The 26,048-nt window shown below is 40.2% G+C and overlaps 1 protein-coding gene across 4 annotated transcripts in view; it reads left to right on the top strand.

Moving 5' to 3' along the window:
- The window catches only part of PIGG (phosphatidylinositol glycan anchor biosynthesis class G), an 81,040-nt gene extending 55,264 nt beyond the window's left edge, over positions 1-25,776 (top strand). For 2 of the 4 annotated variants that reach the window (XM_042866158.1, XM_042866155.1), the window contains exons 12-13: positions 1,566-1,729; positions 24,483-25,776. In XM_042866158.1, the coding sequence (XP_042722092.1) occupies positions 1,566-1,729; positions 24,483-24,708 (390 nt within the window). In that variant the 3' untranslated portion in view covers positions 24,709-25,776. Of the gene's footprint in view, positions 1-1,565; positions 1,730-2,129; positions 2,346-24,172; positions 24,294-24,482 lie in introns of those variants that run through there. The other 2 variants (XM_042866156.1, XM_042866157.1) reach the window with 2 other exon arrangements.
- The last annotated feature ends 272 nt before the right edge of the window (positions 25,777-26,048 follow it).

The following is a 26,048-nucleotide window of genomic DNA, read 5'->3' as shown; positions in this document are numbered from 1 at the left end:
TAGTCTTGGAGAAAGGTATCTGCCACAAGGAACAAATGTTTCAGCAGAGCTCTTCCAATACTAGCTGACGAGCCACCCATGAGACTCTGTGGATTCCTGAAAGTTATGAAGATTAACAAGGTGAAGTCCACCACCAGTACGTGCTGGGTGCCAGCCAGACGGGAAGCAGCTTTGCAGAAGAGGACCTTGAGGTCCTGATGAGCACCTACTTGTACATAAACCATCAGTGTTGCTAAGGAAGGTAATGCTGTCCTATGCTACATTAGCCAAAATATTGCCATCTCATCAAAGGAGGGGATGCTTCATGTCTATTCAGCATCGGTGAGGCCATATCTGGACAACTGTGTTTAGCTCTGATCTCCTCAGTACAAAAGAGATGTGGAGCTAATGAAGATAGTCCTAACTAAGGACCACCAAGGTGACTGAGAGACTGGAGCATCTCACATATAGCAGGGACTGAGAGCTGGAGCTGTTGAGTGTGGGAGAGAGCTCGGAGGCATCTCATCAATATTTAGAAATACCTGAAGAAGGTGGAAAGAGAAAAGAGCCTGGCTTTTTTCAGTGAACAGGAGGCAACAAGCACAAAGTTGCACACAGAAGGTTCTCTCTGTGTATCGGGAAGCATTTATTTAATGTGCAGATGATGGCATACAAGCACAGGTTGCCCAGAGAGGTTGTGGAAACTCTCAGAGATCTTCAGAAGTTACATGGATGTGGGGTTGAGTGAGGCCTCTGAGTGGCCCTGTGGAAGCAGTCTGGTTGGAGTACATGGCCTCCAGAGACCCTTTGTAACCTCAGCTGTTGTATGAGGTGTTACCTGTTTCTCCCAGTACTCTCCTGGTACTACATCACTTCAAACAAATTCATAGATGCTGGGATGAGCTACACAGTGAATGTTGTATGTTTTTTTATGTTTCTTAAAAATGCCTTTTACTGATGATTTAAGCTGTCTAGGCAGTTTGTCCATTTCAGTACCAGCTGTTGTGGTGCAGAGAGTCGGGAATCAGAAACATCTCTGCTTTTGTGAGTCTTAATTCAGTTACATGCAACTTATGTTGTGGCTGAAGGGGAGGTTTCTGTTCTACTACAGGCTCCAAACAGGAGCCCTGCTGTCTCCAGGAGCAAAAAATATTTATATCCTGGTGTAATTTTAAGCCACAAACCTAAAATCTTGGTTTTGAGCCATGAGTGGTAAAAAATGTATATTGTCATCAGTATGACTGAAATCAGATAATGTAGCTGTTTGTTTTAATATATTTTCATGACATAATTTATTAAACATCAGGCATATGTATTTGCAGCCAAAAAAAAGACAAGCAGAAGATGTTGTTCATGCCTGAAGTAATCGTTGAATCTTAAACTGAAGCTGTTGTTTGGTAAGGTTCTGTATTGAAAATCCAGTGTAAAGACTGTAAATAATATGACTGTACTGTAAAGTGGCTCGATGTGTTGATGCAATAATTGGTACAAATAGTTGATGTAATAATTAATTCTTTTTTAATTGAATGTATCCTAGATGTTTCTTTGGAGATAATGGAATCTTTTGATTTTATTCCTGTTTTCAGGGAAATTCAAATGGCATTGCTACTGTGGATGTTTCAGCAGGGTTTGTGGGACTAGAAAGCTACGTGGAGATACCAGCAATCTTCCTTACAGCATTTGCAACATATGCAGGACCTTTGCTTTGGGCCATTCATCTTCTGTGCTACTTGAGTTCTGAAGTCAGCAGGTAATCATGTTTTGAACTAAAATAATGCTTCCTTATGTATTGCAGATACCATCCTTATCAATACACCTTTTCAAACAAGTATTTTTCTTTACACCATTCTTTCAGTTAGTTTTCCATTAAGAAAATGCATGTTATTTTGTTTTGTTTGTTTGTGTCACCTCACTCTCCTGGTTTCATTTTATCTGCAGTTTTCATTTTATTTGCACTGTTTTAGTAATTTTGTTTCTTAATGAGTTCTCAGTTTGCTGTGCTAAATTATTTAAAATTTTATTATATTTTGTTGTAACAAGGTGTGCTGTCTGAAAACATCCTTTTTAGAATCTGTTAAGAAGGAGGCTTGAGAAGGCCTTTTCAAAATAATGACATGGAATTCAGACTTCATATACTGTTCTTTCAACAGCTCTCCTTGCTTGGCATAGTGGCATGCAACTCTATACAGATCAAGCAATTTTATTTATTGTATGTTACTGATTATTGCTGTCACTTGTAGCTGAAATATTTGTACTTTTGGATATTTTGTATAGCATAGGCATTAAGGAATGCAAAATAAATTAATGCATTTGGAATTTCAAGAAGACGTCGTTGGAAATTGTTACGCATCTTAGTGTGCATGAAATAGCCAACTGGACTCTCTACTATTACATTTAACTCATCCTCTTGGTCACTCGAGAGGTGCAGTATGTTAACAGGAGTGACTGTAAGTTCAGTACCCTATCACATTATTCTACAAATACAAAAACATGATGTATTTTCACTGGAATACCATTTGACAGAGACCAAGTTCTTACCATTCCGGAACTTTCACCAGCTACATATCTTTTCTTTATTAATCTTTGGAATTTAAATTTATGCTTTTTTTCTTTCTAATTTAGAAACCAAACATTGGAGCAGGACTAGCAAATGGGATTTTAGACAGTATTTGTTTATGACAACTCTTTGCCTTATGCATAGTCATTCTGTAAACATATCTGACTTCCCTTCATCTGCATTGCTGTCCAGTCTCATCTTGTTTGTGCTTTTTGTTATCTGGCTTCTCTTCTCCTTTTACTTGTTTGCTTTGGCTATATGTACACTGTGAACTCTCATGTTGGCACACGTGCCTTCATTATATGTGTAATGAAATGGGATCCTCAACTCACACAGCTGCATACAGCTGTGCAGGCCTTTGTGCCAGAAATGACCTATTCTTGTGGCCTAAATTCCTGCACTGTGTGTGTTGTTGTGTATTAACAAACACCTTTTATGGACAGGGATACACCTTACTCACTGGTCTGCCTATGTACCGTACTGCTCTTCAAAGACACAGCTCTCTGTACTTTGTCTTGGTGGAATTGCACATGCCAGTGCTGGATCTGTATTGTGCCAGTCACCTCTTAGATTGAGGCTTATTTCCCTGAAGTCATCCTTGATCTTATGTTGGCTGATATTGTCTAAATACTGGTGTTTATGTATAGTACAACTGAAATCCAGTCTTTTCTCTGTTCATTCTGATATTTTTTTGGCTTAAGTACATGTGGATACAGTATCCATTGATGCCTGGGTTTGTGTAACCACCATGCTCCCCTCTTGACTTCTCCCTACCATCTGATGTCTTGATATGAAACCCAACATTAACTCCCTGTTTCTAACACTCTTTTTTTGTACTGAGTTTTATTCTAGCACTCTTTTGTTATTGCTGTGATCCATCAGTATATCTTCCCCTTACTCAGGCTCTTCAAGCATTCAACTTCCATTCAACTTCCATTCTTTATACTCTCTTTAAAAACAGAGTTGCCATGTACATACAAAAATCCCTGCCTCTTGTCTTCTAGTAAATATGTGACTCATGACCTTGACTATTACTTATGCTCTATTAATGTACTGGTTGGTTTTTTTTTCTCTAATTCCTTTACATCTCTGTTCAGCTATACCGTGCTGTGTTGAAAGTGATTCGTCTGTTCATGTCCACGTTGCACTGTTTTTTGGATTTTTTTGTTCCACTTTCTGTTCTTCATTACTACACTGTAGCACCTACTGTAGCTTTGGAGCTAGAAATTTTCTCTGAGTATAGAGGAGCAAGCAGCCTCATAGCTGTTGTGTGAGGAGGGAGAATAAAAGCTACTGTAATGTGTTCAAAGAGTTGAAGTTTTAATGTTGTTTAGACTCCAGATGGCAGACTGATCAGCACTAACATAAAATTAAGAAAAAAATGATATCACATGGCATGCTGTTTGAAAGCACTTCTAACAAATTAATGAAAAACTTTCTGTAACAAAATCTTTGAAGATCTTTACATGGTTAGTATTTTTTCAAATAATGTACCTCCATAGTAGTGTGGATTGTTCTCATATTTTCTTGGTTGAATTTTTGCAGATTAAAAGCTCAACTAGTAGTGTTGCCAGGTACAGTGATGGTTTAAACTGATATCACGTGGGTAGCTGTGACCTGTAATACCCACATCACTTACGTAAGTAGATTCCGTCAAGCAGCTTTCTAGTGCAGAAATTTTAAGGTTCATTTGGGTCAACTGGTAAGGTTGTTTGCTCTCCTGAACAGTGAATAACTCTGGATTGAAATCTCTCAAGCCCCTGGGACTTGTTTCTGTTGGTATCTTATCGTGATCAGAACTTTGGTCAACATGCTCTTTATTTTGCTTTTGTGTTTTGTAGCTGGCTGAATGGTTTCCATATTTCTTTGTTGTTATTCCTTGGAGCAAAATCTCAAACAGGCCAGCTGCTTCATGTTGTTTCTTAAATACACAGATGATTGAGTTTCTTAAAAAAAAAAGCAAAATTTGAGATGTTTTTCTTAAAGACTTCTTATTAAATGCTTTATATGCAGTGCCTCAGTCAGTATAATTCAAAGTCTTTCCCTGAAAGATCCTGAATGAAGATTTTTTCCCCACTCCTGATAGGAAAGTCTAAAAAAATTCATCTGCTGTACTTTTGTGGAATATGCTGAGGTTGCCATCAGGACTGCTGACCCACCCTGAAACAGTCACAGTTTGACTGGATGTGTTCAGAACAGCACAGCAATGCTGTCCTTTCTGCAGTTTCTAGCATCCTGTAATCTGTTTTGGAGCTGCTTGCATCTGGGGAAATCTACATGTACAGAGAAGCCTGACCTCAGTTCTAGCTGTCTTCGTTAATTCCAGACACTTAGTGGAGCCCTATATAACTGATAAGGTGCACCAGATGCCTTTGCTTAGTCTTTTTGAAATTCTTAGAAGCTGAACTCTATTGTGGCTATAATTTCTAAGGTAGAAGTACACATGCATACTTTTCCTCCTTCTGCACTTTGTACTTATTCAGTCATAAAATGCTTGAGTATGGAGGGCATCTCTTAATATCATCTGTGCCAAACCTTCTGTTCAAAGGACAGTACTATCCAAACAGAACAAGTTCCTCAGGGCCACGTCCAGTCAGACTTTAATTATCTCTAAGGCTGGACACTCAACAGTCTACTTGGAAAAACTGTAGATGACAACCATGACAGAAAAATGGTTTTCTGATGTTTAAGTGTCATTTGTTCTATTTCAGTTTGTATCCATTGCCCTTCATCCTTACTTGGGACCCAGCTGGTAAGAGTCTGTGTCTTCTTTACTGTTGCTTATGAGATATTTATGTATATTGAGAGCAGCCTTCTCTTATCAAAACTAAATATTTCCAGTTTTCCTGGTTTCTTCTCTTCTGTCGGATGCTCCATTCCCAGTATCGTATTTGTGGTCCATCAGTAGACTCACTCTAGTATACTCATGTCTTTCTTACAATGGGGAGCCCAACTGGAGCCAGGACTGCAGGTGTAATCTCACTACTGCTAAAGAGAGGTAATGAAGCATCAACTTGGGACAGCTAGCAATCCACTGCAGTCCCAGGTGTCACTGGTCTTTGACCCAGGACAACATGTCCTTCTCACCAAGCTGCTTTCCCAGTGGTCATCCCCCAGCCCATCCTGGCACATGAGTTGATTCTTCCCCACATGCAGGATTTTGCATTTCCTGCTGTTGAACTTCCTGAGTTTGTTGTCAGCCCATTTTACTGGCCTGCTCCGGTCCCTTTGAATGGCACTGCATGTAGACTTGGTGAGGATGTTGTCTGTGCCATGCTTCTTTAAGGAAGATGGTCCCAGTGTGTGAAGCCCTGTGGTTGGATGCTAGTGAGTGGCCTCCAGGTGGAGTTTGTGCTGCTGATCAGAACCCTGCATGTTGAGCAGCTGGGCCAGTTTTCAGTCCACCTCTCTGTCCACTTATCTGATCTGCACTGCATCACTTTTTCTGTTAGGATTTTACAGTGGCAAGAGCCTCCTTGTGAACTGCAAGTGCGTTGGATATATGAAATCAGGGCTCTCTTGTAAAAAAAATAAGAATATAAGGACTTGAAATAATATGTTGGAAATCTGGTTGGAAGTTGTTAAACAATTTGCATCCCGTTAATCAGGCACATGGAAGAATAAGATTTCCTTCTCATGTGCAAAGGTAAATATGCTTCTAAAATAACTACTGGCATGTGATAGACAGGAATGTGGATACTAGTGCCACTTTTTGTCCTTCATGCTCTCATAAAAAGCTTGGCAGCTGGAATGTGATGGGATTTTCACAGACAGAAATAGTAAGAACTCTTCTGCTTTAGTCTCCATGGAAACTGCAATAACTCTTGACTATGCTTCTGAGGCAGTGAGCACTGATGAAACAGATGCCTAAACTTAAACAAGCATTCTCTTTGTGATCGGCATAAATTCCAGAGAGCACATGAGTCATGTAAAGAGTAGTTTTTGGAGTGTATTGCTGTACTTTAAATTAGAACTTAGCATTTGGGGATTCTTATGATTGGAAGGGCCATGTTATTGTATAACCAGACCTGTGTTACATGGCCTCACTGTACTCATCTCACTCCAGATGGATTCAGTTTTTGCATTCCTACCCAAACAAAGTTGTCTTGTGGGTGACAGTCACGGTGTTATGTAATTAGCTCTCTTTAAATAGACAGCATTGTAGTTTTCAGGTTACTTGTTCATTAGAATCTCTGTTTTAATTGGTTTAATGAGCCAGGTTTCAGTGTCAATGCTGGATGTCTCCTAACATTAGAAGAAAGTTGCAAGCCTGTTGGCTTCTCTTCCCTACTGATCAAATGTTTTAGTAATGCTTTCGTTTCAGGATTAGCAACCTTTCAGGCTTTCAGGTGTTGAAAATCTAAGTTATGCCCAATGAGGGGATGTTTGTTGCAAAATGCTTACTGTTATCCTGGAACTTTATTAATATAGAATGTTTGCACAGTAAGCTCAAGATTTGCTGTGACTTTTTTTATGATGCTGATTTAAAAAGCATGCTTGTTATAAGAATATCTAACGTTAAAGTTTCAGCTTTTGCCATCTTCAGTCCATTTCATTTATGGAGTCCTCCATTTACAGTTCATGCTAACATATTAATCCTTTTTCTTTCTTATATAAATTGAACACGCAGAGAGTGTTTTAATATTATTTCTTTCTTGAGTTCTAGGTAGAAATTGCAGTCCTCCCAAAAGACAAAGAAACAATCCAACCCTTTTTTTTCTGAACCCTTCAGTATTGTGTGTAAATAGTATTTAATTCCTCTGGTTTCACTCCATTCTCTCTCCCTTAGGTTAATTAAAGATGAATAAGTGTTTACAGCTATGAATATGTTGCAACTACATTGTCTAGAATGGTAATACCTGCTCTATGCTGTGTTTGCCAGCAATCCAGCTCTCTGACTAAAATAAAAAATGTAGAAGAAGGTATCTTATTCCTTCCTGGGCGTATAGAGAAATCTGAAAATCATTTCAAAGCAGAAATGTGGCTTTATTGCCGCAGGCTGGAAGACTATTGTACTCACTTTGGCATCTCCTGACATGTTGTCATTGTCAGTATGAGCTGGAGATTTCTCTTAGTCATCATTAAAGTTCTGTGATGGAGACTTCTTCATCAGTTGCCTCAGTGTTAGAGACAAATGACAAGTTACTTGAAAGCCTTCTGCAAAATAAATGTCATCCTCTTCCTCTATGGACCAGTTGTGCAGCTGTGTTCTAGGAGATGAAATACTTTCTACGTAAATGTTAAAGGAAGTTGTGAGCACAGAATTATAAACACACAGATTTGGAGTGGGTTGGGTTTTTTTTGTTGGGTTTTTTTTTGCTTTAAGTGATGAAAGTAAGCATCTAAGCAGATTTGGAAGTTAAAAACTTATCTAATTTTTGGTGGAGTTCATATATTAAGCGTGAGGTTTTCTAATAATGACTGCTGACCTTAATTGAGAACACATGCTTCGTTGTGTTAGGTGTTGCCCAAGTACATTATAGAGTTGACCACGCAGCTTTTAGATAGTCTTACTGATGCTGTGTAGTGCCATTATTGCTATGAGACTGTTATTATTGACAGAATTACTGGCTTAGAGTCTACTTTAAATCAGTGTAACAAGCATGTTTTTTGATTTTTTGCATAGCCTATCGCTTTTTCTTTGTGGGTAATCTTGAATGGAAAGGAAAGAGTTCTAAGTTTACGGATTTTTGTTTCTGTCAAAGCTCCAATTAAGAGTTGTATTGTCTTCCTCCTCTTTTGATCTTCTGGTGTCTGTCTGACCTATAGAAGTAGGTTCAAAAGTGCTTGGCTGTAGAGCCTTCTGGTTTCAGTGTATCTGCAGAGCTACTGGCTGTTTCTTGCTCTGCAGAGAGTGCAGATGCGCATTATTGCTTTGTTGTGCAGTATTTTACCTTCATTGTTGTTTGGAATCACTGCACGATGAGACCATATTTTCCTGACGTCCTTTATAGAAGCCTGTTTATTATGTTTAATATACACCTAAGGTTATAGGCTTTTAGGAGAATCAACAGTTAAAATACTGGGCACAAATAGCCTCAGAACATCAGTTTCAGGCAGAAATTTTTGAATCATGTGATAAGAAAAACAGAATTTCTTCAAAGAGTATAGATAGTCTAGATTGGATCTTTCAGCTTGACTTTAGAAAGACTTGAAAAACTTGAAAAGAACTTTCTGAAAACATGAAAAGATGATGAAAAGAATGCTAATTAATTTCTGTGACTGTAAAAGAAACTTCTGGTAATCCCTCCTATTGCTGATGAACTGGGGCTGTTTGAGAGTGACAAAGCAAAGCTAGCTTGCCTTGGAGTTCCAAGCAAGCATTAATGGAGCATGCTTCTTTAAAAAAAACATCAGCATGTAAATATAAGAGGTGCAATAAAAACTATTGTTGTAAATTCTAATGGAAGGGATTAGGTGTTTCTATATTCACATCTAAGATGTTTTCTTTGATTAGCCCATGCAGCCATTTTCAGTGGAGGGTGAGCCCTGAGGTTTGGTGCTGCTACAGAATGAAGTTATGCTTGTACTTCCACTCTTTTCTCTCGCTGTCCCCAGTACTCTTGCTGGGTATGCCCCCTCACCTGCATGCTCATACTTTCCCTCTTCTATTCTGCTGTCCTCTTATGTTGCGCTGTCATTCTATACATACGCCCTCCTTCCACAGCTTATTTCTCTTCTCTCCTGTTTTCCCACCCTCTCACGGGTGCTTATCCACAGTCCGTGCTTTTCCCATCTCTCATATGGTTTGTCTCCATTTATCCTGTGCACGGGCTTCACCCACTCCCCACCTCTTGTACATTCCTCTTGCCTGTCACACCCCTGCTTCCCACTGTCACACATTTTCTCTGGGCACTTGTCCACTCGCACATGTGCTCTGCTCCCTTTCCTTGTGTATAATTTCCCTTTCTCATAGACGACCTCCTGCATGTGCTCCATTTCTCTATTTCATTCCTTCTCACTTGCAGCACTTTTTCTCCTTTGTATGTCTTCGCTGTATGTTCTGATTGTCCCTTGCTTTTCCCTTCTGTCTTCCTTTTCCTTTTCTCCATTTTCTCCTTTCTCACATGGTTTCCAATCTCTCTCACATTCTCAAATTCACATTCTCAAATTCCCCATTTCTTGCTCTGCTCTTCCCCACCCCTCACACTTTCAGTCTGTAACCTGAGCCTTCCTCTTCTATCTCCCGCTCTCCTCCTCTCTCCTGCTTCTTTTCTGGCTGGCATTTCCCCTGCCTCACTCTTGCTTTGCTTCTCTCTCTCTCACTTTGCCTCATCCTTGCACTTCTCCCTTTACACTCTCCTCCCCTTTCTCCTGCTTCTCTTCTTTCCATCCTCCTGTTCCCTCTCTCTGTTCTTCCCTGCACCTCTCCTTATAATGCCCCCCAGCTTTGCTGTTCTTTTGCACGTTCTTTTCCCTGTTATGCTTGCTTTTTTTCCATTCTCCCTTTCTTTCGGTCTGTCATCATTTCACCATTGCTTGCATACTTTTCCATCTCGGAAGCATTCTTGAATGCACTTTCCCTCTTGGTCATGCTGTCAGTCTACTTCTTATGCTCTGTGCCACCTTTCTTTGGGACTTTTATACTACTCTATCTGCTTTTGTCTCTTTCATACTCTCGCTCCACTCATCCTCCCTCCCTCCGCTTCTCTCACTTTCCTCACACATTGCCCACCATATTTTCCTTCTTTCCCTCCCTCTTACACTCCTCTCTCATGCTTTCCTTATTTCAGTTGCACACTTCTGCTCTCACATGTTCCTTCATTCTTTTGCACTTCCCTGTCCCAGAGCTCCTCGCTTTCCCCTTTGCTGTTTTTCAGCATTGTTTCTTGCTTGCTCCCTTTCACACCTGCTTGCGCTTTCCCTCCCATGTCTTTGGCAGTGTACCTTTGCTGTTTCTCTCGCTCTTTACTGCTCCCTCCACCAGATGACACTTTCTCTCTCTTTCTCTGCTCCTTCTATACCTTCTCTTGTTCCCCATTCCTTCTTCTCTCTTCCTCTCTCATGCCATTTCCCTCTTGGCTCTTGTTTTCTCTCTCTCTGAAATACTTACCCTCTGTGTTAATCTCCTTACACACTTTTCCTCTCTGACTTGTGCTCTCTTGAAGTGCTTACTCTATTGCCTGTGTTTTCTGATACGCCTTCCGTCTGTCACTTATGTGTTTTTCTCTTGCATTTTCCTGTCACACTCTCATTTTCCCATTTTCTGTTCTTCTGTCCCCTTATTCCTCTTGCTTTTGCATTTTTCTTTTCTTGCTTGTATTTCTTCACCTACTTGTGTTTTCTTCTAGTTGCATGTTTCTGCCCTTGTCCGTGTGCTCCTACTCTGGTATACTTTTCCTGCTGCAAGTGCTTTTCCTCTGTTTGCTTTCCTCATCTCCCTTGGGTGCTCACACTCTAGCATGTGTTCACAGAATCATCACAGAATAGCTTGGGTTGGAAACGATCTCAAGGATCATCAGGTCTTCTCTCTCATGGTCTCTCACTTCCCTCACCTCTTCCATGCTTCTCGCTCGTAAATGGAGACTCTTGCACGGATTCTCTCCCTCTTGCTTGCACTTTTCCTAGTGTTTCCTCCTTTCTTATTGAGTCCTTCCCGGGCTCTTGCAATTTCTCCCTTTCTTTGCTTCTCTTTTGCAGACATACTTTTTGTAAGTACAGGTAGCGACAGGACTAGAGGAAATGGCATTAAACTGGAAGAGGATAGATTTAGACTAGATATTAGGAAGAAATTCTTTGCTGTGAAGGTAGTGAGACACTAGAAGTGGTCACCCCTCCCTGGAAGTATTCAAGGCCAGACTGGATGGGTCTTTGAGCAACCTGCTTTAGTGGGAAATGTCCCTGCCTGTAGCAGGGGAGTTGGAACTAGATGATCTTGAAGGTCCCTTGCACCCCATACCTTTTCTATGATTCTGTCTATATCTGATTTCCCTCTGTCTCTGTGGTCTTTCCTACTTTAGAATCTCTGATGCCTGTTTCTTCTGTTTAGTGGTCGCAGTCATGGGTTGATCGTTGGACTAGGTGATCTTATTGGTCTTTCCAACCCTTATGATTCTGTGATTCTCTCACTTGGTAAAGGTGGTCACCTAGTAAATAATGTGATGACATTTAATGCCTTTTTTTTTTTTCTTGGTTCTTAACAGAACAGATCAGACAGATCTTTGGCTGCATTGCCCTCTCTCATCTCTCTCATCCTTTTCTTCTCAACCTCACTATTGCATGTGATCTGGCTTGTCCACTTTCCCTCTTATGTGCTTCACCTCTCATTTGTGCAATCCATTTCATGCCATTGCTTCTTCTTGTGCCTTTTCTCCAGTGCTTTTTTTCTTGTTCTTTAACTCTCCTGGGTTTGCTTTCTTAGTCTTGTATGTGTGCTTTCCTCTTGCCTGCGTACACTTTCCCTTTCTTGCACATGCTTCTTTTCCCATGGGAAGGGGCTGTTTATCAGGGAGCATAGGGATGGGATAAGGAATAAAAACGGCTTTAAACTAAACAAGAAGAGATATAAAATAGAAATACAGAATAAATTTTTGCTGTGTTGAATGTGTGTGTGATTTAGCTCAACTGCATATGCCACTTGCATGTCCCACTTGCTCATGTTCCCTGTCTGTAAGTGTTCTTCTATGATGCTGTACTTTTCTTTTTGTTCTTTATGCATGAATCACATTCTTTTCTGCTTGTGTTTTTTTTCTCTGTACCTCTCTCTTATTTTCCTTCACTCACTATTGTACATATCTTGGGCTTCCCTCACTTTGGAGTTCTTGGCACACTTCCCTCTCTTCTCTCATGCTTATGTTCACTCTCTTTGTTTGGCTTTCCCTCTGTCAACACATTTCCCCTCTCTCATTTTTTGCACGCTCCACCATTCTTTCCTAACATGGCCTCCCTTTTCCCTCAGGAAAGTATCATGCTTTCCTTCTTATGTATTCTTTCCCTTTTTTCATGTGCTAACTACAATCTCTGCTGCATCCCATCCTTCTCTAACATGCCTTTTCCCACTCAAGCGTTTCCCTTTTCTTGTGCACTCTCTTGCACATTTTGCTTCTCACAGAAGTTAACTCCTGCTTTCACTTTTCCTCCTCCATGAAAACTCGCTCATTTTCTCTTTCTTGCACCTTTTCTCACTTCTCATTTTCTCATGTTTTCCTTTTCATGCAAGCTCCCCATTTCTAGCATGCTTTTTCTCTCATGCATGCTTTTATTTTTTGCATGTGCTTTTCTCCATCTGTCAAATGGTTTCCCTTGCTCTTTCTGCACACTTTTTTCTTATTCACAGATGCAGCCTCTCTCTTTCTTCTCTCTCATGTTCCTTTCCTTCTCACAGCCTCAAGTTTTCCTCTCTCTTGCACACACACTTTCCATCTCTTTGTACTGTATGCTTCCTCTCACTCACATCAGCAGGTTTCCATCCTTCATGCAAACCCCTCGCTCCTTCACTTTCCTTCCGTTTATGTGTTCTGACTATTGAACACTTTTCTTCTCATGCAGCCCCTTCCCTTTCTTGCTTGTGTTGTCCTGCGTATAGTCCCTCTCTCTTGCACTCATTCCCTTGCACTTTCCCTTCTTCCTTAGTGAACTTTCCCTTCCCATGATAACCCTTCTCATATATGCTTTTCCTCTCTTGCTGCAAATTTATTACCCTTAAGCTTCCATGTCCTCCTTTACACTCTTTCTCTCATATACTTTTTCCCTTTGTTCTGCTTGGTTTCCCTCTGTCATACGCATCCCCTTTCTCCTATGGGTTCTCCCATTTCACTTTTGCTCTTATGCGCCTTTTCATCCTCATGCTTTTCTCTTCCCTCTTGTGCATGTTCCCCCACCTTCACTGCATTCCTTCAGCCACATGCTTTCCCTCTGTAGTGCAGCTTCCCTTTCCATGATGGAAGGAGAGGATGCTCTTCCTCTTCAATTGCCTCATGCCATTTTTCTCTGGTGCTTGCTCTTCCCACTCCCTCATGGATTTCTCCCTTCCTCTTTCTTAGTCTTTTCCTCTCCCCTACATTCTTTGCTGTCTCTTGCGTACTTGCCATCTCTTGCATACTAGCCCTATCTTGCATGCTTGCTCTCTCTTCTGTGCAATTTTCTGCCCAATCTGTCACAATTTTTCTCTTTTGTGTGTGCATACCATCTTCTTCTTTCATACATTCTCTCTCTCATGGCTTATATCTTTTTCCTGTGCCTTCTCTCTTTCTTGCATGACTTTTCTTGCACTGACGCTTTTCCTTTTGCTCACTTCTCATGCACTCATTCTCTGTCACATGGACGTTCCCACATGTCCTCCTCTCTTACTCTCCCATACATGTACTTCCCTGTTCTTTCTGTGCCTTGCTCTTCCTCTTTCTCTCATGTGCCATCACCCAGTTAATTTTGCTTTGTATGTGCATATGCCGCAAGTCCGTCTCACGTTCTCACATATGCAGGCTTCCTTTGCCGTTCTTGTGACACTGTCCCTGTCTGTTGCCCTTTACCTTTCTCCCTCTGGCAGTTTTACCCTGTGCCTTCTGTTTCTTTATGCATTCTGTTTATCCCTTGCCTGTTTTCTTGCCTCTCCATTTTCCCTGTTTCTCACATGCATTTTTCTCTCTCCTTTTGCTTTGACTGCCTTGCACTTTCCTTTCCGTGCACTCTTACTTATCACCCATTTTACACACTGTCTCAGGCTTTGTCTGCATATTGTTTTTGCCCTCTTGCATGCACTTTTTTGCATGCTTTCCTTCTCTCTCTTGCATGTGCTGTTGTCACCTCTCTCTCATGTCTGCTTGCCTTCTAGACTGCATGCAGTTTCCCTCACTTTCATGCTTCTCCTCCTTATCTTAGAAGGAATAAAGAGGAAATTTTTTTTCTCTCTGTCATGCAAACACAGTCCCTTTCTCTTTCAGTCATCTTTCCTTTCTCTCTGTCATGTTCTTTCCATTTGTCTTGCTTTGGGGCCCTCCCCTTTTCTCATGTGCTTACATGCTATTCCTCGCTCTCTAGAGCTTTCCGTAAACAGAACCACTTCTTACCTCTCAGCTTTTATTGCTGAGTGTGTCATATAGCACGGAATGTTCCTTTGGTCAGTCTGGGCTGGCTGTTCTGGCTTTGCCTACCCCAACTTCTTGTGCACTCATGCAGTCCCTGGCTGAGGGGCAGCATGTGAAACATAGAAAACCTGATGTTGAGCAACCACTGTTGAACAAGAGTTAGAATACTGACATAATATCAACACTTTTTTAGTCATAAATTCAAAACAGCATATGAGCTATGAAGAGTTGACTCCACCCCAGCCAGAGCCAGTATACCCTCACTGTTAAGCTTTTTCTCTCTGGATCTTGCATGTACATCTCCTTTCTCTTGCATGCTTTTTCACACCACCTTGTTCTCTCCCTCTTACTCTCTTACAATTTTCTCAGTTGTCCCTTTTTCTCTCTACTTTTTTCTTGAGTTCTGGGGCTTCTCTTTTACTTGCACGCACTTCTTTCTCCCTCTCCCTCCCTCTACTAGCTGTTTCCCTCTTTCCCTTACTAGCTCTTTCCCTCTGTTGCATGTTTTTGCTTATGCATTTGCTTTTCCTTTGCCTCACACTCTTTGCCAGTCATTCTTTCTTCCATGATCCACTGCTCACTTGTGCTCTTTCCCATTCACTGCTTTTTCCTTTGTCTTGCTGTTATTCCTCCTATTTACCCCTTGCTGTGTTTCCCTCCCCGTTACTGTCTCTCCTAATCATTCTTTCCTGGACTCACTTCCCTTCTTTCCTGTTCTTTCTGAGACTCTCATCCCCTTCCTCACTGTCCCTACCACTGCCTTCTGCCCCCTGTTCTTTTCACTCTTCTTTTCCCCTCTGTTTCTACCATTTATGCTCTTAATCTGTGTCCCCTCTTGTTCCTCCTTTCCTCTGTAATGTTGAATTTGTCCTACTGTGTCTCCTTACCTCTTGCTCAGTCTTTTCACTTTGCCTTTTTGCTTTTGCCTTCTTCCCTTACTTCACTTTCTGCCACTCATATCTATGTGTGCTATTCCCATCTCCCTCTCCTTTCTTGTTTGCTTGCTGTCTTACCTTTGCTTTTATTTCCGTGTGCCTGACGCTATTTGCTTTTTCCCCCTATCAGCCACACATTGCTTTCTTTAGTCTGCTTCTATTTCTGTCTTTGCCTCAATGGTCTGTCTGTGCTCTTTTCCAAACCTCTCTTCTTGCTTACTCTTCGCTATTTTTTACCTTGCTCATTCATTCTTTCTGCATCTTTTCTCCTTTTCCTCATATTTTCCTATGTCCTCCTATCCTCTTGTTTGCCTTCTCTTTTCTCCTTCCCTGCACTTCTTTCTTCATGCCTGCCTTCCCCTTTCCTTCTTTGCTCCTTGCTTGCCTTTCCCTCGCTTCTTTCTGCGCTCCACCTTTGTCTCTTCGCTCCCTCCCAATCATTTCTCTCCCTTCCCACTCACTCTGCCAGTCCATCCCTCCTTCATGCTCTTCCCTTTGTCCCTCTCCACACTTCTCTGCCCACTGTACTTCTTTCCTTTTTCTTCCTCTTTCCTTTTTCTTTCCTCTTTCTCTTTTCTATCTCACCATCTCTCCATACTGCCTCTCCCCCTCCTGCCATTGCACAAGTTTCTCCCTCCTCTCTCTCACTTCCACAGCCCTCCTCCCTTGTACATGCAGTTCTCGCCACGCACATTCTCTATTCCTCCCATTTCCCTCCTCTCCTCCTCTCTGGTCTCTGTTATTCCCTCTGAAAGCTGTTCAGATAGCTGTTTCTTGTTCCCGTCACTCTTCCCTACTCCATTTCCCCTCTATCACTCTTATTCCTTCTGTCCCCATTTCTTTTTTTCCTTCTGTCCATCAGATGATGTTCAGATCTCTTCAGAGCTGTTTCTTCATGTTCCTTCGTCACTGAGCATATTCACATTTCAAAGAGTCGTGTCCTCTGTACTCCACATTTTTTTATTGGAACCCAAGGTGAGAGCTTTACAGTATCACCAAAGCTACGGTGTGAAAAATCCCATGCTGTTTTCCTGCATTCTGCTCAGTTTGAGTCTGTTGAGGAACAATGTCTGTAATGAGTATAGCATCTTCCTCCAAAGTCAGAGAGCTCTGGCACCTAATTTCTTGCCTAATTGAATAAATTTCTGTTTACTCTTGCTTTTGTGCTCCATGGTATTAGAACTGTCTCATCATTTTCAGAAATGCTAGAGTGTGGGTTTACAGATCCTGCAGTACTCCGTTCTGCTTGCAGGAGAGAGTGTGTGGCCCTACAATCTTTATGTTACTGTTGAGCATTGTTTTTAATTATTCAACTTCATGCAAATTATTCATAACTCCAACACTCCTGTAAACTTGCCAAAGGAAAAGAACGTGTGATACTCAGGCTTAATAGTGACATCGTTGCATAATCCCAGGAGTATGTCTCCTTGCTCTACAAGGAATAATGAGGCTATGCAGAGGAGTCTACTGCATGTTGCACCAAAGAGAAAACTGAAGAAAGTTGGAAGCTGTATTCATCTCTCTTTTCGGTACTTTGGAAATTTCTTCCTCATAATTCAGAAATAGAAATATTCTGCTGAAGCATAGTACCAACTTTATTTCTTCCCTACGATTAGCAGGGGCTGTGTGATGCTGCTGGATTCTCGGTGGTTTATAATCCTGCTGAGGCAGAAATGTTGTCATCCAGAAGGGTGCTTCCTGAAGTAGAGAGCCATATTTGTACATTTCCTCTTACATAGAAATGTTTTTAGATGTAAGCTGTACGTTAGCTGTTGTTCATGGTCTTGCCTTGCTATTTTTCCTGAGTTTGTATATTCGCACATTGCTGGAGATTTTGCTGAAATTTTAAATCACATTGCAAGAATTCAGACAGCAGCCTACGCTTACAATCATGTTGAGGTTTTAAGCTACGTGTGTGTCAGGTTATTGTTGTTAGGTATTGTGAAAAGTGAAATCAACCTTATGAATAACACTGTCAGGTCTTTGCTTTAAGTAATGTGATGAGGTTCTTTAAGAAAATACAATTTATGCTTGCTGCCATTTACATGAAGCCATATGGCAGAAAGGCTTTGAGTTCTTTTCTTCTTCTCTGACCAGTTTTACTTGGCACATATGTGTGACAGGTCAGCATGGTTGTTTCCTTCTGGTCCAGTGTTCTTTGCTAGCTGGTATGATTTTGCTTGTCAAATGCATGGGATATGAGCAGCCAAAATTTTATCACAGTACTCTCTGATACTTAGGGATTTGAGCTCAGAGCATGTCCTTATAGTCCTTAACAAAGCTTAATGTTACAAAGCATGGTCAGTCTGGCAGGATTCAAGAAACTTGCAAACAGACTGCACATAGCATCTTCCTGCATTTCCCTCATTTTTCTTGAGTTTCTTCCATGAGATAATCTCGAGTTGTTACTGGGTCTGATAGTTGTTCTGAAGAATTATTTGTTCTTCTAATAAGACAAGTATTAAAATTTTGTTCTTATTAATTCTCAGGTGGATAGGATGAGTGAAACAATGTTCAGAACAAAGCAAAAAGGAAAGAACATTTTTCACGTCTTTCTTTAAGTAGATCATGTTTGGAAAGTGCCTTGAAATCCAAGTTCAAAGCAGATTTCAGCTTTTATATTGAAATATTAGAATTAACTGTGGCAGATCTAAGATAAAACCACAAGTGGATAAACTTCCTTTGTAGTCACTGGAGAACAAGGATGTATACTACTCATTTGTGGGTAGAATTAAAATGAATTATTTTGGAAATGCTTATGCTTTTGTCTTCAGTGTGCTAGTTACTTATCCACATTGTCTAATGATCTAGTCATACGTGCTGTAGAAGTAATACATGAAAGAATATGGCAAATGAAAATGATATGATTTGGAACTTAGAAAATCCTCAGTCCATTGTTGTTCATGGTTCTAACTGCCAACACTTAGTGCTCCATTTCTCTTTTAGAGGTTTAGAGGCTTTCAGATGTGTCTAATCAGTAGCATGCAGGAGGTGTGGGAATGCATGGATGTTGACCGTGGTAAGCCAAGATGGCTAATCGCAGCTTCTGCTTCTGGACCACATCTGCTGATGTATGCAGTGGTCTGCTCTATTCCGTGCTATTGAAGGTTTCTCCTTTGTTGTGCTGGCTGATGGTTAGAAGTCTTGGCTGAATTTCCTTTCACTGACGATACAAATTCCAGAGTACAGTGACAACCTGCGAAGAATTATAGTGGCTTCCATATCTGCATAACATCAGCTGAGCACTGCTTGCTGAAGCAGTTGTTGTACTTGTAGAGCTTCTCAGAAGTGACATTCCCTTCTGGTCTGATGCACAGCATTTGGTCAGCAGGAAACATTAACTATAAAAAGTAAGAGAACTTTTGCTTATATTTGAGCAGAATTTTTTTCTATTCTGGCTGCAGGGTTTTTGTTTGTTTGTTTGTTTTTTGTTGTTGTTGTTGTTGTTTTTTACCATTAGTTTTCAGTCTTTGTGCTGCGGCCAACAAAAATGGACTTCTTGGCTCAGGCAGCTGTGGATAGGACTGTACGTGGGATGCTCTCCTGCTTTTATCCAGGATTTTCCTATCTACTTTTCTCACACTACTTCTTAAAGTGCATAAGTTCTTCTCAAATGTGTTTGTTGTTATTGGGGCGGCAGGAGTAATTTGAGGAGGGAGCTGTTATATTAGTTAAGCCACAAGATTAAAAATAGCTACTGTAATGGAAAAATACAAGAAAGAGCTGACTCTGTCCTCTGTGCGAAAGAGTGAGTATTAAATAATTTGTGCCTCCTCTCCCTAGAAATGCCTTGTGCCACTGTTCATTTACCCTGTTGGACGGTATATTCTAAACTGGTCAGTCTGAATTCAATTAACACGGTAACAAACTATTTTAAGTCTCTGCATAGCCTGCCTGTCTGGAACAGTCATTGGATGGAATGCTTGTTTACACCTTCAGCTGAGATGATAAAGAGCTGTTTGTTTACAACGGGGACAGGAAAGCCTGAAGGTGCACCTTAACAGAAAATCAAGCTAAAAATTTCCTTCTTGTTCCCTGCTTGTGTGATGCTGATGTAAAATGCTTCAGGCTCTTTTCTACTGGGAGTTTTCAGAAATGCTAAGTGGATTTTGGGAGGATACTTGCAGAAAATTGACTAATGTTGAGCTTCAAAATAATCAGGAGTTTTGTTTTGCTTGTTAGGAATTTTAATTATTTGCTTATACCTTATTGCTTTAAAGTCTGAACCTGTGACAAGAGCAGCCTGATTTAACTTTGTTGGTTTTCTTGAAGCTGAACATGTTAACACTTCCTAAGGATTGACCTGAGTAGAGGTTGATGGGGAAACTTGAAGCATGGCAACAGGCACATACAGTCACTAGATACACATACACCACAGAAGTAGTGTGACAGAGAAGACATATCAAACAGAGCACTCAGTTTCATGTGACTCCCTCTTAAAGGAGGGATGGAATTCATCATTGGCTGTCACAGCTTAAATGGAGAAAGGGGGATTGGAGAGTCGAAGATAACTGTTGGAAAGGAGTGGCTTCTATGTGTTGTAGAAATGAGGATTGTGTTGCAGTGCTGTCTAGAGTACTGGTTAGCTATCTCTTTGACTGCAACCCTGAAACAGACCTGGACATTTGTGCTAGTGAAGTGCTTTCTCTTTCCTCTAAGAGAAGGTAGAGTCTGAGCCAGTGAAGTTCAAAAGAAGTCCATTCCTTTATGAAGAATCAGTATTTGGGGAAATGAGCACATGCAAGGCATGAACTGGGAAAGTGGGCATCTTTCAAGACTGTTTGGTCAATTTTTAGAAGGAATTTGTAGGCTTTATTAAGGGACAGTTGGTGTCTTGCCCTAAGAGTTGCTATTCAGTCCTGGCCCAGAATCATACTAGATGAGAGTAGGGCATGTGGGAGAAACATGGCACATTTATTCTTGCTTGCAAAACTAATGGGTATTTGGTTAGAACTTGGAACTCTTGGGGATTATAGATACTCTGCATTCAAATTGACAGGAGGAGTGCTGTGGAGTTTATTTCTGGCTCAAACCTTTAACTAATATGTAGAAGACAGGTTAACAGAGTACCAACTGTTTCTCAGAGAGCACTGAGCAGAGATCTCGTAATGTGAAACTGCAGGAAGACTAGAAAATAACACTAGTATAATAAAAAATCCAATACAGTAAAAATTACCTACAAATATGCATATTCAGTATCCCCAGTGAGAGGTAATCAACGCAGTGAAGTGCATCCAGAACACAGGAGATGGAAGGACAGAAATGCTGGGGTTTGACTTCTGCTGAAAGTATTCTTAGTGAACCCTCCTGACATACATTCTTCATCTCAAACAGTGATAACACTGTGGTATTCCTCACTGATATGTGTGCATTTTCCTAAAATGTCTATTTAATTTTGTGGTCAAATATGAAAACAGTGTAGAGTAATGCGTTTCTGAATTCCTGTGGAAGCATTCATAGGGCTGCCTGTGGAGCTTTTTAGCTTTATTTAAAACTACAAAATTTGTGGTTCCATCTGCCAGATATTCTGTATAAATGGGAAACGTGCTTTTCCAGGAGGGGTGCTTTTTCTTTCGTGATTTTGACACCATATTTTTTCATTTTACAGACCTTATATAATCCATTTTAATAGTATGTTAGACACGGGGATTGAGAGGTGAAAGATTTGTTGGCAGTACATTGGCAATCATTATTTAGGAGATACAAAGAAGCAGGAAAAACGTTAGTATAATTCCTTGGCGATCTTTTTCTGTTTAATAAATATTCAATTAAAAGAAAGGGATTTTGTTGGAAGCCGTTATATGCTCTAGACTATTTTTACTGTTTGCAGTCAATATACAGAAAGATTGATAATGTCAATCTGTATTGTTATGTGAGTTAAGTCTCTGAAAGCATTTGTTTTTATAGATCTAACAGTTTCGAGCATCAATCTTATATGAAATTTGGGTACGCATTGTCAGCCTCTTCAATTAAGCTTGCTAAATGAGCTCTATATTAGTGGTTGGGCTTGCAACAAAGCAACAAACCTCCTGCACTATGTATGTCTAGACATTGAACTGGTTCTATTAGAACATGGGATTAGTATATCTAATTTATATCCCTCTCTTCCTGCTCTTCTTCAAATATGAAAAGGAACTAACTGCTGCAGAGACATTTCAGTATGGAGAAATTACAGGTTGATGCTTTAGATGCGTCCTGCTTCCTGCTTTTATTTTCACTCTGGAAGCACAGAGGAATTACCAGGGTATTCATTACTGGCTAATCTAGCTGCCAAATGGTAGGGCAGGTGCGTGACCTTCTGCAGCCATCCTTCTCTGCTCTCCTAGTGGCTCTTCTGGAGTAACAGAATCCAGCTGAAATAACTGGATTGCCTTGGTCACATTAGTAGCCACAGCCTGATTCCTGGGCACTGATTTCCTTGTAGCCTTGCTAAGCCCTCTACATACCCTGCTGTCACTCTCTGTGTGTGTAAAGAGGAGAAGGAGCTGATAAAGCCATGACACTTAGATGTTCAGCAAAGTGGGTGCCCAGCAGAGGCACCAGGTGCAGTCCTAAGAAGAACTAAGGTGTTGCTTTAGCATCAGGGTAGCAGAGTGGTACTAACTGCTTGTGCTAAGAAATTCCAGTGTAACAACGGGCCTGTGACTTGCCATGCCAGCTGCTACGTACACCTAATTATCTCGCTCTTGAACCTCACTAACAGTTTAACTTGGAAACAGTTTGCTTCTGTTGCCTTCTCTAAATAGCTCTGCTGCATGGTACTGTGAAACCATCCTGAGATTTCCCTCTGCAGGTAGGTGACTGTGTTTTGTTCAGAGATTAATTGAGTGCTGAGACCTTTTGCAAGTAAATGTATTATCCAAGCAGTAAGTGGTTCATTATTTTTACTGCATCAAACTAGAGAAAGAACAGTAGCAGTCACTTACTGACTTGGGGATTGCTTGCTAGTAATCATAATCCAAAATTAGAGAATTTAAATGTTAATGATCAAGATTATTGTGAGCTCTTGTTCCAGTATGAAATGTGAGTATCTGAAATATTTTATCTGCCTAATTTTTGAGTCAAAAAAGTAAATTCCACTCAAAATAACCTTAGAACCAATTTCTTTATGATTTTAAAAGGAGCCACTAAAAATGCCACAAAGTCATAATTGATTTGTAATTAGGAGCTTTCTCTCAGTGGAGTACTAACAGTGTTATTAGGTAAGCATGAATTGGGAAAAATATATGAATTGAAAATTACATTTAAGAAGCAGGGTTCTGATAAGACGTAGATATATAACTTCTCTCTTTTACAATTGCATTGAAAATCCTATTGTGGAACTTAATAAATGGAAAAGCCACAACCACCAATAGCCTTCATCTAGGTTTGATCAAATGCTTTTTTTTTTTTTTTAATTCTAAGAAATGGATTTTAAAATGTCCTGTTTGCATATCTCACTCAAAAAAACATTTCCTTTGTTTATTTAGTTGTATTATCTAACTACTACATAGTGCTTTTACTCATAGCAACATGAAAACAGCTAAGACTGAGTGAAATGCAGCTTATTTACTCTTTGTCAGCAAAGTCACTTATTAATCATAAAGCTAGTTATCTGGACAAGCTCACTGAAGACTAAAGTAGTTATGCAGAAGAAGGAAGGAGCCATATTCACTCCCCAGTCCCTTTGGCTAAGCAGCAAGGAAAATGGTTATTTGTGAAATGAATGCATGCTTTGCAGTCATTTGCTCCTGCTGTTCTGAGTTCATTTTTCAGCTCTGCTTTCATGATCTGTTCAGTTCTTCCTTCCACTGAAAGCCTTGGGAATTTTACTCTTGATTTCACTGGAAAACAGGACTGTATCCTAATTATTTTGATTTAAGGAATAATAAGTTCAGTGGTTCATGTAAAATACTGCATTCTGTTGCTTGCTTAGTTATAAGTGACTAATTTGCATCTCACAGAAGTGCTAGTCATCTCAAATTTTTATTATTTGGAACAAGATCATAATTAGAAACTGGGAGGAGCAGAAAGATTCTCAGACAAGAATTTCAGTGTAAATCATTTCCACTTTTTGCCGATGTGTTCTTTTGTGGACTGATGAAGTAAAATACTTTGCTGGGGGAAGAAAAATGTTGTGTGCATTAATCCTGTGAAAAAGCTTTGTTCCTTCCCTTTGTCTGAACAGGTAAGCATCTGAACTTGCTGTGAGTTAGTCACAGCAGATGTGGTTTGGAGAAAGGGGACACATGCCAACCTGGTACCATTGCCAAGATGTTGGCACCTTAGAAGAGGGAGAACAGTTGAAGTGCAGGAAACCATTTCACTTCCATTTCTACCTGACTCCCATCAACCACAAGAATACCTCAGTGTGGCATATTTGGCCCATGTAGGTTGATGTGGGATGGCCATCCCTTGTAATGATGTGGCCCTAGCTAATCTCCTTTGACAGGAACATAGTATATTGCTCATGTGAGCCTAAGAACACAGCGTTCTCCGGAGGGTGGTTAAGCTGGTCTTGCAAAGGTTTTTGATAGTACAATTTTTATATTGCTCTATATGTTTCTGGTTGTGGGCAGCGGTGCACTCTGACACTTTTTGTGCTCTTTATGAGGAGAGCTGGCTCCATCTGATCATCTACTGTACAGGTAGGCAGCTTTGTGGAGGGGTGCTGAAGTCTTTCTTTTCTGCCTTGACAGGCAGACCTTGTGGAAGGGCGCTGGAAGGCCAACAAGAGATGAAGCTGTCTTGAAACTACTTAATGGAGTCTTAAACAATTAGAACAAAGTGTGTTAAAACAAAGAAACTTCTACATCTGAGGTGAACTACTGCAAACACTAAACATCATTAACACACAGCAGGATATATAGAGGTGGTAAAGAAAAGCATTCCTAGTTTCATCACTGCACCAGTAATCAGTTTTCTAACACAAAGTGGAGATTTGTGAATATAGTGAATGAATCAGGATGTGTTTTGCCTGAGAATGAGCTCCTCTGCTTTTTCTTGCAGGAATTCTGCAGCAGTGGGTCATGGGTGTTTCTGCTATGCGCTGATGCGTTCCATCCCAGTTGCCATCTACATCGTTTTGGTAACAGGCCTGCGGTACCACCTGTTCATATGGAGCGTCTTCTCACCAAAGCTGCTTTACGAGGGAGTGCATGTGTTCATCACAGCCGCTGTCTGCTTGTTCTTTACAGCCATGGACCAGAACCACTCTCAGAAGGTGCAAGACTGAAAATAAGTGTGTAGCACACAGTTCTGTACTGCAATGCCTTGTGTGTCTCTGGAATGGAAGGACGACAGTGGTTTCAAATTGTTGTGCAGAGTGTGAAGAACAGTGTTGTGTATTTTAGCCAGTTCCACATAGGGCTTGAAGGGCTTGTCCCGTGTTACAGTTTGCTTTAAAAATGCTGAATTGAAATAAACTGTTTTAACTTATCATAGATAATTCTGTTCCTTAGCTGTCATTATGACGATGCCTGAATAACTGATTTGCAATTATCACATGACAGTCAGTTTTGCTATATGCCAAATATCGAGTTGTATTTTTAATATGTAACTTGGAAAGATATCTAACACTGATTTTTTTTTCCCCAATTCTTTAATGAATTTGGAGGCTAGATTTAAATGAACTTTCTTGAGTTTTAAAGAAAGATACTCTCTTTGGTAAAAAGATGAACACTATGTCTCATATTAAGTCATTCTTGAGCTTCTGGCTTTTTTTCATCAGTTTTTATGTCTGGCTCTTTTCACTGACTTGGAAGATGAAGAAGCAAAAGTTCATTAAATGCTGCCCCCCCCCAAATCTTGTAGCCTTATATATGGGTTACGCTAACCCTAAATCAGAAGTCTGTATCTATTTGTAAATGTGAATGTGGTTTCTTTTTTTCCAAGACACTGACAATGAGAGATTTTTGTTTCACATATCTATATAATAAACATGTAGGAAGAAGGCACTAGTAAAGGCAGTGAGTGTAGACAAAAAAACCCCAAAACACTAAGTGATTTGATCATAGAAACTTGAAAAAAGGCCTAACTGTTCAATGTTTTTGGTTTAATTAAAATAATTGCATACACATAAATGCAATTTGAATTTCAAAAGGTGGTTCTTGATGTAGGTATGAAGCAGCTGATCACAGGCACTGAAAAAATATTTTGCACATGTGATTTCTTTTTTAGCTTCTTAGACTATGGCATCTTAAAAATATGCAAGATGTCTTGTTGCTGTTCAACAGAGCTCATTAGCCATAAGTTTTGTTTTGTTCCTTGTGTATCAAACATATAATTAAATAATTCATACAGATATCTCAGGTAAGAGACTTTTTTGCTTTTTTGTTGGTTTTTTTTTTTGTGTTGTTTTGTTACCTAGACAGCATTTTTATCAAAGGCAGTATTTTCTTCTTGAGTGCAGTCATTAACTGTGATAGATTTCCATCTGCATTTCTGTACTTCAGGCACTGGATGAGAAACAGTAATGGACTGACAAAGTAATGAATCTTCTACAGAGTTCATTTACTGCTAAAACATTGCATTTCTTTTTATTAACATTTAATTGGTAAACCAGGTTGGTGGCTG

This window comes from Lagopus leucura, unplaced genomic scaffold, assembly GCF_019238085.1.
Source record: "Lagopus leucura isolate 7727_CA_CO unplaced genomic scaffold, USGS_WTPT01 Super-Scaffold_810, whole genome shotgun sequence".
NCBI classification, from domain to species: Eukaryota; Metazoa; Chordata; class Aves; order Galliformes; family Phasianidae; genus Lagopus; species Lagopus leucura.
The sequence above is the reverse complement of the archived record's forward strand: the minus strand, read 5'-3'. Positions and strand labels throughout refer to the sequence as shown.